Raw genomic sequence first — 14,537 nt, 5'->3', positions numbered from 1 at the left:
GGCTAAGGATATCCTGCTCCAGGGAACCTCCCGCAAGCTGTCTCCGCGCTATATTGGGCCTTTCGTGATTGACAGGCTGATTGGCCCTGCGGCAGTCCGGCTCACATTGCCTGCATCGTTGCGGATCCATCCGGTGTTCCATGTTTCGCAGGTCAAGCCAGTGTTGTCTAGTCCTCTGTGCCCTCCTTCCGACCCCCCTCCTCCCGCCCGGCTCGTCGATGGTCATCCTGCCTTCTCGGTGCGGCGTATCCTGGACGTGCGTTGGTGGGGCAGGGGCCGGCAGTTTCTGGTGGACTGGGTGGGGTACGGGCCTGAGGAGCGTTCGTGGGTGTCTCGGTCTCTGATCTTGGACCCGGCGCTTGTTTCTGATTTTTTCTGGTCTCGTCGCGTGTCCGGGTCTGCTCGGTCGCCGGGGGGCGATCGTTGAGGAGGGGGTACTGTCATGGTCCGGGTGAGCACGGGGTTTTTCCACTCCGCTGGGTTCTACCTTCAGGCAGAGACTCCAATCAGCTTCCACACCTGGTTCCAATCAAGTCACCTGCATATAAGACCAGCATTCACAACAGACCTCTGCCAGATCTTCTGCTAACCCATGTCAGTGCTAGGCTGCGAACCCCTTGTGAGAACCCTCAACTACTGCTTTTCCCTCACCGTGTTTTTCTTTGTCATAGGACCCACCTGGCAGTCACGTTTCCCGAACTACTCTCATCTCCGCCTGGACGCTGGTTCTGTCATCTGGTTTCTTCCTCTCCACCTTCGGACTACACCTGCCTGCCTCCCTGCCAAGTCCCTCACTCCACGCATATTCTGGATCCTCTCTGGACACTCCTCACCCGGAACCCCCTGGACACCCCTTCCTCGCATGACACTTTAAACCTGCAACGCGTAAGCCCTAACCTCCATAGCCTAACCCTGCAGCTGTGATTCACTGGACTGCCACTGACTACTTGTCTCTTCTCATTATAGTGACTGCGTACCTCCATCCAAGCCGCTGCCCCTTTTTTCCATCCGTGAAATCCAGCACCTAGCCATAGCACTCAGTTTCATGTTCACAGTTTGGCCTCACAGTTCACAGTTCATAGCATTTCATAATTCATAGCATTCATAGTCTCCTGTTGTGTAATTTCACTAGACACTTGTAAATAAAGCACTGTGTTCACGCCCGTTTGCCTCCCTCTGTGTCTGCATTTGAGTCCACACCCACAGCCGGGCCTTCTCGGCCGTAACAGGAGAGTGTAACAAACCTTAGTTTGTATGAGCATCACATTCTTCTAAAAGGTGACCTATTGTGCATTTCCTTACTTTCTGTTATATACCGTGGATTGATTACGTTTCCAAAATGCCAAATAATGAGCCTTAAGGTAAGAGGGCTGCCCTAAAGCCCAGTATCAGATAAATAGGGATTATTCTGAACTCTAAATTGTGCAAAGCTACTCTAGTAGAACAAAAATATGGAGCTGGAAAATGAGCAAAAGCTACTAAAGTATTAAAAGGGTTTTTTCAAATATACACTAGAAAAAGATAACCGCACATGGCAGTCGTAATAAAGGGATACACGGAATGTGGGACTAATAACACTTTATATTTTTGAAATTACAAAAATATATTTTGTGTGTGATTCAAACATTTTTCACTTATTGTAGGTATCCCAACAAATTTAAATATTTTTGTCATTTTGATTTAGCACAAATAGCTGTCGGCATGACAGCTTGCTTTTGCCTCTGCTGTTTCTCTGCATAAATCTAATGCGGCATTTGTATGGTGGGTTACATACATATTCATGGCTCTACAGTAAAGTAGCTCATTGAAGCATCCATCGATGGTGCTCATAGGGAATTTAAGACGCTGTCATTTTGTTATGGGCAGAACTGCAAGCTGCCACGTTGAGACCTACTTCACGTTTTTTGGTTGCTTTTTTTTCCTTCTTGCTGATGACACTGCCAACACTTCTAACAACTTAATGACAGCGTAATCTGCCAAAAACGCCTTTCAAAGGAATACTTAACACTGGCTGTACATGTCAAAGAAATTCTTTTGTTTCTGCTGCCTGGTGTTCAAATTACGAAGCTGACACTTTTTAAAATTTGAGTTTAATCTGATGCCTCTGATGTTGTAGCGCATTAGCATCGAAATGCTTTTCAGTACATACAAGACACAGAAGTGAGAAGAGCTGGTTTTCCAGGCTGATGCGTCCACTCTATAAATACCATTTTCTCCTTAAGTACCTCCCTATTTCCTCTGACTCTGTAAATATATAATTACCCTCTGGTAATGGCTTGGCCTGTATGGTATGTTGTTATACAAGCCTGTGGTTTTATCAACAAACAAAAGTCTGCTAATTTTCCTGTTTTTAAAAATCAGAATGTCATTTCTCATTTTAGCTGCAGGTATATGCAGTACATGGAGAGAAAAGGAGAAGGAGAACAACTCCCACCTCTTCCTCCTTGTGAAAGGAGAGAGCTGTAGGGAAAGCAGGGAGGAGGAATAAGGGAGAGGGGGAGGGTGAACACACCCAGACAGAGCCATGTCTGACATCCTCTCTCTCACCGAACGAAGGAAGGAGTGATACAAAGCCAGTTCGGCCAAGCAGAAGAGAAAAGAGGGGAAGGAGAGGGAGGGAGGGGACAGGAGAATGAATGCAAAAAGGGTGAAAAAGATGCACAAGAGCTGCATCAGTTCTTGTCCGTAAGGAACAAAAAACATTGTGTTCGTGAATGGGAGCTGGTGAGCTCCACCACAAGGCGAGTGCAATGAGAAACCAGGCAGATTTCAGTCACTGGTGCTGCTGAGCTCCAATCCTCTCTCTGTCTGTCTCTCCCTATCTCTCCCTGCCAGCAACGACTGAGCCTTGGTATGATTTAGGGGAAGGGTTTGGGGGCTTTTGATTAGGATTTTGAGCTTTATGTTTTAGGAATATGCTGTTGGAGAGGATTTAAACGTGCTGTTATTTCTGATTGAACACAGTGTGCGACGTGGAGACTCCTCTGCTTGCGGCTTTCAGGGCTGTTCCCCTCCCTGCTGCCTCTGGCTGTGTTTGGGCTATGGTCCTGACTGAGACGCAGGGCATCACCCAGATGTGGGGCGCGGACTGTATGGGAGGTTAAGCCTGTAAACACCAGCATGGGAGCCAAACAGATGAAATGGTAAGTGCTATTTTAATATGAACAGTACGGCAATTCAGGCTATTGCTATTGTTGACAATGCAGGGATGCATCAGTGGCAGATATATATATATATATATGTATATGTAAGTCTACAATCACAACACTATAAAACAGATTTATCACTTCAACCGCATGTGAATCTCAGTCTTAGTCATGGAATTGCGTTTCATCCGAACAGCTTGATCTTGAAAGCCAAGCTGTGCAGGTTATTGTTCGGTGTTTACAGTGCAGTAGGTGTGGGTGTGTCCCTGTGTGTGTCTGTGTGAGCCGAGCTGCTATTGCCTAGCAACCTCTCTCTAACAGCTATTTCTGTGTATGCCGTGCCACGATTCAGATATAAGTTTAAATTGATTAGACTGATTTACATTATTCTTTACTTTAATCTGATAACTTTATCTTCTTTTTCACTTTGCACCATGTTTACAATGACCTGCTTTATTTAACTGGTCCTTTAAAGTCAGTGCTGAACACATCAGTCAAAAAGATTGATGATGACACAAACTGTCACTGATATGTTATAAAAGATGAATAAGCTGCACTTTACTGTTGTAGAAAAATGAGGTGAAAGTAGTTTGGATTATTTAATACACTGTCATCTATAATTTAGTAGTTCCCAAAACGGGTGTTTGGACTTGACCGCTGAACCACAGCATTTGAGGGTTTTTTAAAAGTGGTGAACGTGAAAAAAAGAAAGAAGATACAACAGCTTTTTTTCATCTGATAATTTTTGTGAAAGGTTTGGTTTTACAAGTTTTCTTTCTTTTAAAAAACTCAAAGAAACATATAGAGAAAATCTTTCTTTGATGGCTCGACTAAGTACTTGCACTGCCTAAAATCTATTAAAATGCTATCAACTAAATCTACTAATCCACGAAAGCTAATATGACAAGCAACAGTCGGATAAATATTGAGAAATAATAAGTTTTAGCAGTTTGTAGCAGCTATGAATACAAAGTAGCCAAAAAAAGTATAAATACTAAAGCAAAGTATCTAAAAATTGGAGTAAATGGAGGCCCACTCAGGCCACCACCACTGATCAAATTATGTTAATCTATTGCACAGAAGCTCATCTTTTGCAAATCCCAATGCTTAATCTTTGCTAAACCCATATGTTCCAAATCTATCGGATTGTACGTGTTCTCTTGTAGCGAGAGATCAGCAAAGAGCATTTACAATAAATGTGTTATTGAACTACTCTTAGAGACAATGATAGAGTGTTATTATCTGCAGTGACTAGATTAGTAGGAGGTGCTTCTTTGATCCCTTTTTGAAAAACACTTAAGGATAATTACAGCAGCTTCTGATAAGAGGCTTAGTTCATGTTTTTATGTGACCTACAGTAGTGCAGAGACTCTTTCCGGGAAGTTGGAAAGACGAAACTAATCATAACTTTCTCAGTATGGTTTGATATATAAAAAGAATAATACATTAAACCATGTTTAACCATTTTAGCATCCCAGTGGTGCTCTATTGAATTGAGATCCAACATTCCTCTAACCAATATATTTCCACCAGTCTGAACCATTTATACAAAGCGGGTTGGATCCATGCTTCCATGTTATTTATACCAAAGAGACCCTACCCATCTGAATGTCGGATGGGTAAGGAGAAATCTAGCAGAAGCAGAAATCGAGACTCATCAGACCATAAAACATTTTTTCAATCTTCTGTTGTCTAATTTTGGTAACCCTATGCAAAAAGCAGCCTCAGATTCCTGTTCTAACCTGAAAGAAGTGGCATTTAGTGTGGTGTTCTGCTTCAAGGTTTCACAAGTTGAGCATTCAAAGATGCTCTTCTGCATACTTTGGTTGTAACAGGAGTTACTGTTGCTTTCCTATCAGCTAAATTTCTGTGCTCGTTCTGTGTAAGTGCTTCTTATCTAACATTCTCACACATTTATACTCAGATGGATGCACTGTAGACCAATTTGGGGTTAGGACCTTGCCCAAGGATATTTGGCCTGCAGACTGGAGCATTAGTAGGCGACCTGCTCTACCTCCTGAGCTACAGACACCCCTATCAGCTTGAAACAGTCTGTCCATTCTCCTCTGACCTCTGGCAGAGGAGATGTCCAACAGGGCATTTTTGCCCAGAGAACTGCTGCTCACCTGATATTTGCACTTTTTTGGACCATTCTCTATAAACCCTAGAAATGTGTGGGAAAATCCCAGTTGATTGTCAGTTTCTGAGACAGTCAGACCAGCACATTTGGCACTAACAAACCACTTAAATCATCTTTTTTCTCACCTTCCTAATGCTCCTTATACAAGGCAGGACCTTGTATACATGCCTAATTTACTGAGCTGCTGCCATGTGGTTGGTTGATTATACATTTATATTATCAAGCAGCTGAACATGTATACCTAATAAAGCAGCTGTGGAATGTATGCCCTTATACATTTGGATTGTAACAACTCTGCTATTCACTGATTTCCAATCGAGCACAATCATCAAGACAAAATTTACATGTCTGGTGCATTTGTTCATGACTCTTTACCTGCAAGACATTTCTCTCAGCCCCATCATATGCAAATATTAGCATGCTAACTTGGATGCTGTAATGGTGAAATGCTTCACTAAGTCTGCTTAACATTAGATTCTTTGAGGTGTGTTTCTGATTCGATCAGTGGCTGATAAGCAGACGTTAACTATGATTAATCAAAGGAATATGTCCTTTAATCCTCAGAGAGTACTTTGCTGTGCTATTAGCTAGTGCTAACTATTACATAAGAAGAAAATCTTACCACCATACATATGAAGCAAATTCAGCAGGACATTCTTTGCTTTCTTTCCTTCATTCTCAGCTAGTTAGCCTGGGGAGCAGGGTGATGAGTAGTGATGCTTTTCTATGGCATGCTTGCACAGCGTTTAGATCTGTTCATGCAGTCGCAGGCTTGTCTTCACATGCAGACTCGGAGGGAAAAACACAGGGAAACTACCCTGTTAGGGACTGTGCATAATGCTATAGGTCACAGGTCATAGTAGCTGTATCCAATGTCCACAAACACAGGAGAGTGAAGATGACAGCTGGTCTGAACCTCAGGCTGCTGGAGATGCTCTCAAAAACACTATATTCATGAAACTGCAAGGAAACAAGCTGTTCAGAAACCATGCCAGCACTATGTTATGAAATTATGGCCGAAGGGGGAGCAAAATATGTAAAGAATTTCCTGTTAGAAAATGACAGGCTTGCAGGCATTCCTGCTCCTGCTGTGTATTTTTTGAATGAGTTGAAAATCTGTTCATTCAGTCTTTTCTTCTTTTTTTCCCCCTTTTGTAATAGTTCTGTTATCTACAAAATAATCTGTGAACCCGTGATGCAGACAATGCTGTTTGAAATATCATGCATCATGTTGGCATTATGAGTTCAAAAATGGATTTAGTTAAAATATCTATCCCAAACGGGATTAATTTACATTATTGTGCTCCTCTGGGAATTTTTAAAATTTCAAATCGCCATTTTATGTAGTTAGGTTTCTTTATTGCTGCTCATTTGGCAGCATACAAGCACATTCATTCCTGCCTGTGCCCACCATCTGTTTCAGTCTCAGCTCAGCCAGCCCAGCTCACTCCTCCAAAGAGGAGTATGTTATCACCCAGCTCACTGACACCCCTAAAGAAGAAACAGTCCATGATCACCCTGAGAACCAGGGGGAACCTCAGGATGACAAATCTGAGCTGACAGAGAAGAAATCTGTCACAGGTTGGTTGGCTGCACATCAACTCTTGTAGAGCCAGATATGATGCAGTGAAAAAAAAGGTGCCTTGCCTCATTTCCCCTGTCCCTCTGCCACTTTTAGAGGAGGTGGCTCTCTGTGGATTGTGTCCTTCCCTGGGGCACGATGGGCAGGAGGAAGAGAAGTCCTGGGAGGAGCAGCTGGATGCACACCAGGAGCAGCTGGAAAAGGAGATGCAAGAAGCGAGAAGGATGGTGTTCCGGTTACAGGTAATGCACTTCAAAACAAACTGCTGCTCTGGGCCAAGGGATATAAGCGACAGGGTCGCTGCCCTATTTGCAACAAATCCACAGAGTAAGGAGCAAGTAGTAAAAAAATAGATTCTGAGAAAGAAGGATGAAAGTTTGGTCAGGGCATGTAAATGTTTTCAGCTCAGTTTTTATCAGCAGGTAAACCCACCATACCTCTGTTTGCTGACTTTATTGTTTCTCTGTTTTGAGTCACTGAAACATTTTAAAAAGGAGGCTATTTATTATCTGTCCTTACAATAAAATCAGGGCACTGGGTTGTTAAATTAGAGCCATAGTGAAAAACAAAAATCACCATGTAGTTGGTCCTAATGCAACTAAACAGTCTGAAGAAACCTTAAAAATTGTTAGCATCCAGTGCTAGCTTAAAGTTTTTAAAAATGTTTGCATGTCTACAGCCGCTTTCTATGTAATCTTGTCTTATCAGATGCTCACAAGTAGTTAGATAATTAACTGACAAGCAGCTCCATGGTTAAGTGATGCCTGTTCTGTTGTTATTTTATGACAAACTGAGCAGAAAAAAGACTGGGAGTTGATTTAGAGCTTTTCACTGGAACTCTCAATGTGGGGTCCAAAAGATTAGCTAATAAAAGTGAAGGAGTCCATCATTAGGTTGTAAAACATGCAAAAACCAAATAAAACTATCAAAGAGATGACTAAATTCTAGCAGTGGCCAAACCAACAATCTGGTACATTCTTAAAATAAAAAGAAGGGATGCACATGGACTGCAGCACCAAACACTGAAGCAGCGGCTGAAGGTGGCTGCAGAAAGGGCCTGCAGGGCACCTCAAGGGATGAAACAAAGCACTTGGTGGTGTGCATGGGTTCTAAATTTCAGGGAGCCACTGACCGCAAACATTTTCTGTAATTTTTAAAATCAATGTGTATATTTAATACTATGTTAGTTTGTATAAAATGGCTAACAAAAAAGGAATACTTTTGTTAAACCCCATGCATTAAAGCTGAAAGTCTGCACTTTAATCACACCTTGGTTGTTTTCGAATCCAAAGCTAACTGTAGCTCAGTATGGGGTAGCTGGTTTGCTTTCACAAGGCACAGCAGATTGTGCATTTGAAATCGGGCTTCTGAAGGAGTTCAAAAGATCCAAACTCTTGTATTATTATGTGCACTGAAGAACTGAAGCAAGAATCTAATCTGAAAAGAAAACACTGTTATTTTCTGCAGCACATCAACATTATTTACTCACTAGATCCCCACAGATTCCTACTAAAGTATCGATGACAAAGGACTGCTAAAGAAAGGTCGTCATATCAACGTTTTATAATCTGCTTACACTCTGTTCATGAGGGAGTTCACATTGTAAACCAAGCGCAAGTAATGAAGACTGTATAACTGAAATCTCATCAGAGGATTGGAAATAAATACATGCCTCAATTTAGTTAATTATAGACATGTATTCTGGCATATTTAGTTAATTTGCAATTATACAGCACTTTCCAAGTTAAATTGCTAAATAAAATTGTACCAGAGTGTCACTAGCAGTCAGTAAGATTACAAGATTTTGGGAAGACTTAGAAATGACAAAAGAAATGACAAGATCCAAATGCTACATGCTAAAAATGGAAATATATTTTTAAATGAAGTAATTAAAAAGAAACCCAAACAGATAGACCAGATGTAACACACTAAGCATGATAAAGCCATCCACTAGAAAGAATAATATGTGTTTTGACAGATAAACAGACAAAGATGAAATTTTTTTTTACCTGATTTATACTTTGAGTCCATTCTGTTACTTCCGTTTATCCAATCGGGGTCGTAGAAGGGTCGGAGCCTATCCCAGTAGTCACAGGGTGAATAGCAGAGTGCACTGTGGATAAGTCACTGATCTATTATAATTTATATGAAATGATTAAAATTATGTTGCATGAAAAAATGTGAAAGGGGGCGCTTTTATAAGAAAATCATAAAATGAGACTTGTTAGGCTTATAATACATATAAAATATAAACTCACTTGCCACTTTATTAGGCATTAATACCTGGTAGTACTGGTTTTTAGATTCAGAACTGTCTTAATTCTTCATGGCACACATTCAACAAGGTGCTGGAAACATTCCTCAGAGATTTTGGTCCATATTGATGTGATACCATAACACAGTTGCTGCAGATTTGTCAATTGCACATACACAATTTAAATCTGGTCCACCGCATCACAAAGGTGCTTTATTGGAGTGAGATTTGGTGACTGTGGAGGTCATCTGAGTACAGTGAATACACTGTTATGTTCAAGAAACCAGTTTGGGATGATTTGAGCTCTGTGACGAGGCGCGTTATACAGCTGGGTGCAGCCATCAAAAATATCCCTCACACCAATACACCACCATCAGACATTGAGATCTTCTATTGTCTAATATTGGTGCTTCTGTGAATGATGAATTGATCTGCTTCAAGGTTCAACACACTGAGCATTTATAAATGCTCTTCTGCATACTTTTGTTGTAATACTAGCCTGACAGGCAACAACAACCATGCCACTTTCAAAGTCAATAAAAGGACCTTTCTCTTCCAATTCTGATGCTTGATTTGAATGTCAGAAGGTTGTGAAAAGCATTGAGTCTTTGCCATGTTACAACATACCTTCCATGTGCAAGATCCTTACAGTATAATGGGTCTTATTCAGACATCAATGCATTCAATTCAATTCAATTTCATTTATATAGCGCCAAATCACAACAGCAGTCGCCTCAAGGAGCGTTACATTGTAAGATAAAGACCCTACAATAATACAAAGAAAACAGAGAAAACCCAGCATGAGATAACCCCCTATAAGCAAGCCCTTTGGCAACAGTGGAAAGCAAAAACTCCTTTTCAACTGGAAGAAACCTCTGTCAAAATCAGGCTCAGGGCGGGGCAGACTGCTGCAAGCGTTTGGGGGTGAGGTAAGGGAAACAGAACAAAGACACGGTGTGGAAGAGAGCCACAGATTATTAGGATAATTAAGAATAAAAATATGAAAGACAAAGCTAATCCTACAAAATTTGCTAATCTTTGCCAGCTTCATTAATTTGTGCAAATAAATAAGTTTGGCACATGGTATTTAATTGGTATGTTTGGGGTCATTTATAGTATTCAGCTACAAATATCGGTGCAGCGACAGCACGTCCACATACTGTTCATAAATTAAAAATAGATGTTTTGGTGACTTTTACAGTAATAGCCTTTATGTTTTCAGTTTTAGAGTCTCTATATTACATTACAGTCTGTATATTTACACAGACTTGTCAGTGTAATTTCAATTTGATTTGGTTCAGTTCACTGACTTTATTAGCAAAAACGGAGGCATTTACAACCACAGAAACCTGGTTTCTCTATCATGCGTCGCAACTATCATTGCTTGCAAGTTTTCTTCAGATTTGTATGTGTTTTGGTTTTTAGGCTCTGCTGCTCCATGGCTCCCTCCCTGAGGAAGACCAGGATGGATCCGTGAGCTTTGGAGATAACCGGGCTAACACCGAGCAGCAGCTGGTACAGTGCCCTCTCTCTGCTAACTTGAGAAAACAAACAACAGTTGCTCGCCACCGAGCTTGAAGTGTCCGTGTCAGCCCTTCTGTTCTGATGATGTTTGTAGCCATTACTCGTCTCACGAGTGGCCACTATAGAGCACAAATGAATCTCTCTGATCTGCCAGCGCACTGTCATGGAGGCCCAATGCCTCCTCATACGTTCTGACATTTTTCCATTCTCTAATTACCCCGCTCGTACCCTCTCCCTTTGAAGGTTCTCATCCGCAGTCGTCTGGACCAAAGCATGGAGGAAGCCCTTGATCTCAAGGTACAGTAAGTAAATGTAATTAGGTTTAACATAGATGAGCTGTCTTAGGGGCAGAGTCCTTTTCTCTAATGTTTTTGTTGTTCCTTTGTGTGGCTCTTAGAGGGAACTTCTGAGGCACAAACAGGAGACACGTCACATTCAGGCCATCAAGGTAAACCTCTTACTCTAGTTTTGGGATTTATATGTGAAGTAAAATGGATTAAAGGATTATATTTAACCTTTTTGACTATTGCGCCCTCCCAAACTGATGATTCTGTAAGTTTTATCACATACATTATACATTTATCATTTCTTTACAAAGATCAAAAGAAGTTTAGAGCTGGGTGGATCCTGTCGATGAGGCAGGTGGATGCAGTTCATCAGTATTCAGGTCTTTTCTGGACAATTCTTTGATCTCCCTCTTGCTTCTCATTAGGATGCTCTGCAGCAGCGCTTGGCAGTGCAGGAGGATGCTGTGCTGCAGCTAAAGCAGGACCTACTGAGGTGCAACATGGCCAAAGATCAGCTGGAGGGGGAAAATGTGAGACAAGTGATGATTTCCCTTTGACACGATGAAATATTCGACCTCTTTGACTCGTGGCTGCAGGTTTAAGTGAGAGAACTATAGCACTCATATATCACCTTGATATAACTGTTTGCAGGCAGAGCTCAAACGCAAGCTGAGTGAAAGGAACAAATTACTTAGCGAATATGAGGTATTGTCTTTTATTATATACACGTCAGTGCGTTCTTTTAGCCATAGAGATGCAAATAAAGCCTCGTGCCATCCATCTCTCTTGTCACAATAGCAGCAGCTCGGGAGGAAGGACAGAATACTGCAGCAGCAGCAGCAAAAGCTTGATGAAGCTCAGCACAAGGCACATGAAGTCAGCCTGGGACGGGTATGCAGCATGACAGGTTTCACATATACGTGCTAAATAACATATGTTTGAATGCAGGACTCATATATAACACCAACGTTTGTTTGTTTTTTTTAATCGCGCATCGGTCTGTGATTACATTGTACTTGCCGCAAGATAGCCCATATATTTCTTCTTACGAGAAACATTACTCAATAAGACCAAAAACTATAAATATATTAAGGCACCATGATGCTTGAAGAAAACATTACATTTCCCACTACACCTCAGCGGTGTGGTCTTCATAAATTGTTACTCAGATCAGAGTAAATGGTGCATTTGTTGGAGACTATTTTCAGTGGCAGATTAATACATATTTCTTGCACCGGTGAGTATCCCTTGCAGCAGGATGCTGTATGTGAAATCGACTCAAAATAGATTCCTGTGCACGGTGTTCATCATGATAGGAAAAAAACATGTCACCCACTACGTTGTGATGTTTTTTTTATAGTTTTTGGACAAAAGTGAAGCTCTTATTTAGATGAATAAGCTTTCTGGCTGTTTTTTTAGCTACACAGGCCGTGTTTGCTCTTTGTATTGCAGTTTGAGCACATTTTGTAAATATTATCACACTTTTCATTCAGAACACTTTTCACCTTGGTCTATACTGTCTCTGTCTCTGATAGGCGTTCAGGAGCGAGGGCAGCGGGTACAGTAACTCAGTCGCTTCGACATCTCCTCCAGTGTTCCAGCACAGCGCACCAGTATGCACTCTTTAATTTTCTCATTAACCAATAATGTCTGTAAATGTCCACAGTTCAAAATGATTTCGAATTTTTTTCCAATTCTTTTTAAGTATCAGAGGACTGTTTTTCACAGGGTGAAGAGCTGCAGGTCGTCAGGGAAGCACTTCGCAGTTTGAGGGACAGTTTTTCCGGCCATGACCCCCAACATCACACCCTGGACACTCTGGAGCAGGGCGTGGCCACTCTCATGGACAGACTGCACTCTCTGGACACCCAGCGAAGACAGGACAGAGGGGTACACACTCTCGCTCTCACAACTCAAAGAGGAAATTTTAAAATGTAGTAGCTCGTCTGTCACTTGCCAAATGATGACTCAGCAACTGATAACATCCGACTGTTTGCTATGAGTAATTGGTTCTTCTTCTAGGAGGAATTCAAATCGCCAGGACGCAGAGCCAACTCGACAGACCGTGACTCCTGGCCGCCGAGCTCGAGTGAGACAAACAAAATGCTCGTTTTTGTTTAGGATTTGTCATCCCCCGCAACATCTCTACTGGCTGTTAAATCAAATTGTGCCATTCAATTACACTGTGCTGCAAAGAGAGGGCATGACTGAGTGTGAGGCTAGAACCCTTTCAGACTTTGGTTGTGGAAAAACAATGTTTGCTGGGTTTTTTTTCCAGAAATGGCGCACTCACACAGCAGCCCAGGACTGGATACTGCCGTCTCCACTAAAGTGCTCTACTTCACAGATCGCTCGCTCACTCCATTTCTGATTAACATCCCAAAAAGGTGAGTATATAAACACTTTATGGTGGCTTGATACAGTGCTGTGTGTTGCTTCACTGGAGCGTTCTTTATTTTTTAAGCAAATTGTTAGTTGGGTTTTGGTTGACCATAGCCGCATATGGATGCCTGGGCTGGTTTATCCAAAGCATAACGTTTGTGTGGATATATGTGTGCTTCCAGGCTGGGAGAGGTGACACTGCGAGACTTCAAGGCAGCTGTAGACAGACAAGGCAGTTTCAGATACCACTTCAAGGCCCTTGACCCAGAGTTTGGCACAGTGAAAGAGGAGGTAGGCGTGGGAGTAAAATTACAGCCCCTATTTCTCTTCACATTGGGCTTCAGCTGGCAAATATAAAACGGCAGTTATAGAGTAAGATATGCTAATAATAGCTGTGCCTACTGTGCACTTCAAAACACCATGGGGAGACTTATTTCCATCCCAAAGAATTGGATAACCTCAAGTATTCATTTTTACTTTCAATCCAAACCTTTTATAGTATAGATATGGGTCTCTCAGATATGTAAACACTGGATGCTGGCTTTTCAGGTGTTTCAGGATGGAGCCGTTGTCCCTGGCTGGGAGGGGAAGATTGTTGCGTGGGTTGAGGAGGATCACGGGGAGCGGAGATAGCGCCAAAAAACTAGAGATCGTCACTACAAACCTCAGCTGTTCCCACTGGACCAGGAAGCTACTGAAAATACTTCTGATGCCATAAGAAAGAATAGTGTTACGACACAAAACTGGGACCAATGGAGCTAACACCATTAAGGTACAAAACAAAACAATGTTTTAAAAGCGAATGTTTCATATGAAGAATCTAAACATTTGGATACAATGTTTTTTTCGTTTACGGACCGCATGTCGCACATTGTTTGCAGCTCATAAATAAGTTTGTGGGACTACCACGTAATGGTCAGTAAAGTCATACTTGAATAATAAAATAATGTTAGCTTTATATGAAAAAACAAGCTACGCTGTGCTTTAAAACGCTGTAATCAGTGCATAGTATGCAAACCTCAAAAAAAGAAAGAAGTGTTTACTGACATTTTCCACGTGTTCCAGATTGCCAAACACTGATGTTGTTGTTCTGCATCAATTTTGATGTTTTAATAAACATAAATTATTGCATGGTTCGTTTTGTTGTCAATTATTCCCCCCTGCATACGGTAATGACACCAGCTCGTAGCCATTAAACACCTCCACTCACGCGCCCACACAT

The 14,537-nt window shown here is 41.7% G+C and overlaps 1 protein-coding gene and 1 long non-coding RNA gene across 4 annotated transcripts; both read left to right on the top strand.

Annotated features, from left to right (window-relative positions):
* Nucleotides 1-770: 770 nt before the first annotated feature.
* LOC146559974 (uncharacterized) lies at nucleotides 771-1,164 on the top strand. The gene is made up of 2 exons (XR_014888191.1): nucleotides 771-885; nucleotides 967-1,164. It is a non-coding gene; the product is annotated as an uncharacterized LOC146559974 (long non-coding RNA).
* A 1,304-nt stretch (nucleotides 1,165-2,468) lies between these two features.
* On the top strand, nucleotides 2,469-14,446 carry dixdc1a (DIX domain containing 1a). Of its 3 annotated transcripts, none has more exons than XM_085243739.1 (16): nucleotides 2,469-2,851; nucleotides 2,965-3,143; nucleotides 6,710-6,867; nucleotides 6,965-7,110; nucleotides 10,548-10,637; nucleotides 10,890-10,943; nucleotides 11,044-11,094; nucleotides 11,359-11,463; nucleotides 11,585-11,638; nucleotides 11,735-11,824; nucleotides 12,469-12,546; nucleotides 12,662-12,823; nucleotides 12,956-13,022; nucleotides 13,212-13,320; nucleotides 13,498-13,606; nucleotides 13,865-14,446. In XM_085243739.1, the coding sequence occupies exons 2-16, from the start codon at nucleotides 3,121-3,123 to the stop codon at nucleotides 13,946-13,948; spliced, it is 1,380 nt and encodes a 459-aa protein (XP_085099865.1). In that variant the 5' UTR covers nucleotides 2,469-2,851; nucleotides 2,965-3,120; the 3' UTR covers nucleotides 13,949-14,446. The 3 variants fall into 3 exon arrangements, with proteins under 3 accessions (XP_085099865.1, XP_085099863.1, XP_085099864.1); XM_085243737.1 differs by having other exon boundaries at nucleotides 11,732-11,824; XM_085243738.1 differs by lacking the exon at nucleotides 2,469-2,851 and having other exon boundaries at nucleotides 2,889-3,143; nucleotides 11,732-11,824.
* Nucleotides 14,447-14,537: the final 91 nt, after the last annotated feature.

The sequence above is a fragment of the Mchenga conophoros genome, linkage group LG14 (assembly GCF_057382185.1).
Source record: "Mchenga conophoros isolate Kocher_MC1m ecotype Shallow Benthic linkage group LG14, M_conophoros_male_GT1.1, whole genome shotgun sequence".
In the NCBI taxonomy this organism is placed as follows: domain Eukaryota; kingdom Metazoa; phylum Chordata; class Actinopteri; order Cichliformes; family Cichlidae; genus Mchenga; species Mchenga conophoros.
Note: the sequence above shows the minus strand (reverse complement) of the source record. Positions and strands in the feature narration are given on the sequence as shown.

Coding starts and splice junctions, on each gene's coding strand:
- dixdc1a (XM_085243737.1), top strand. CDS start 3,121: ATGGGAGCCAAACAGATGAAATG. Junction 6,868..6,964: donor AGAGAAGAAATCTGTCACAG/GTTGGTTGGCTG, acceptor TGCCACTTTTAG/AGGAGGTGGCTCTCTGTGGA. Junction 10,944..11,043: donor AGGAAGCCCTTGATCTCAAG/GTACAGTAAGTA, acceptor TGTGGCTCTTAG/AGGGAACTTCTGAGGCACAA.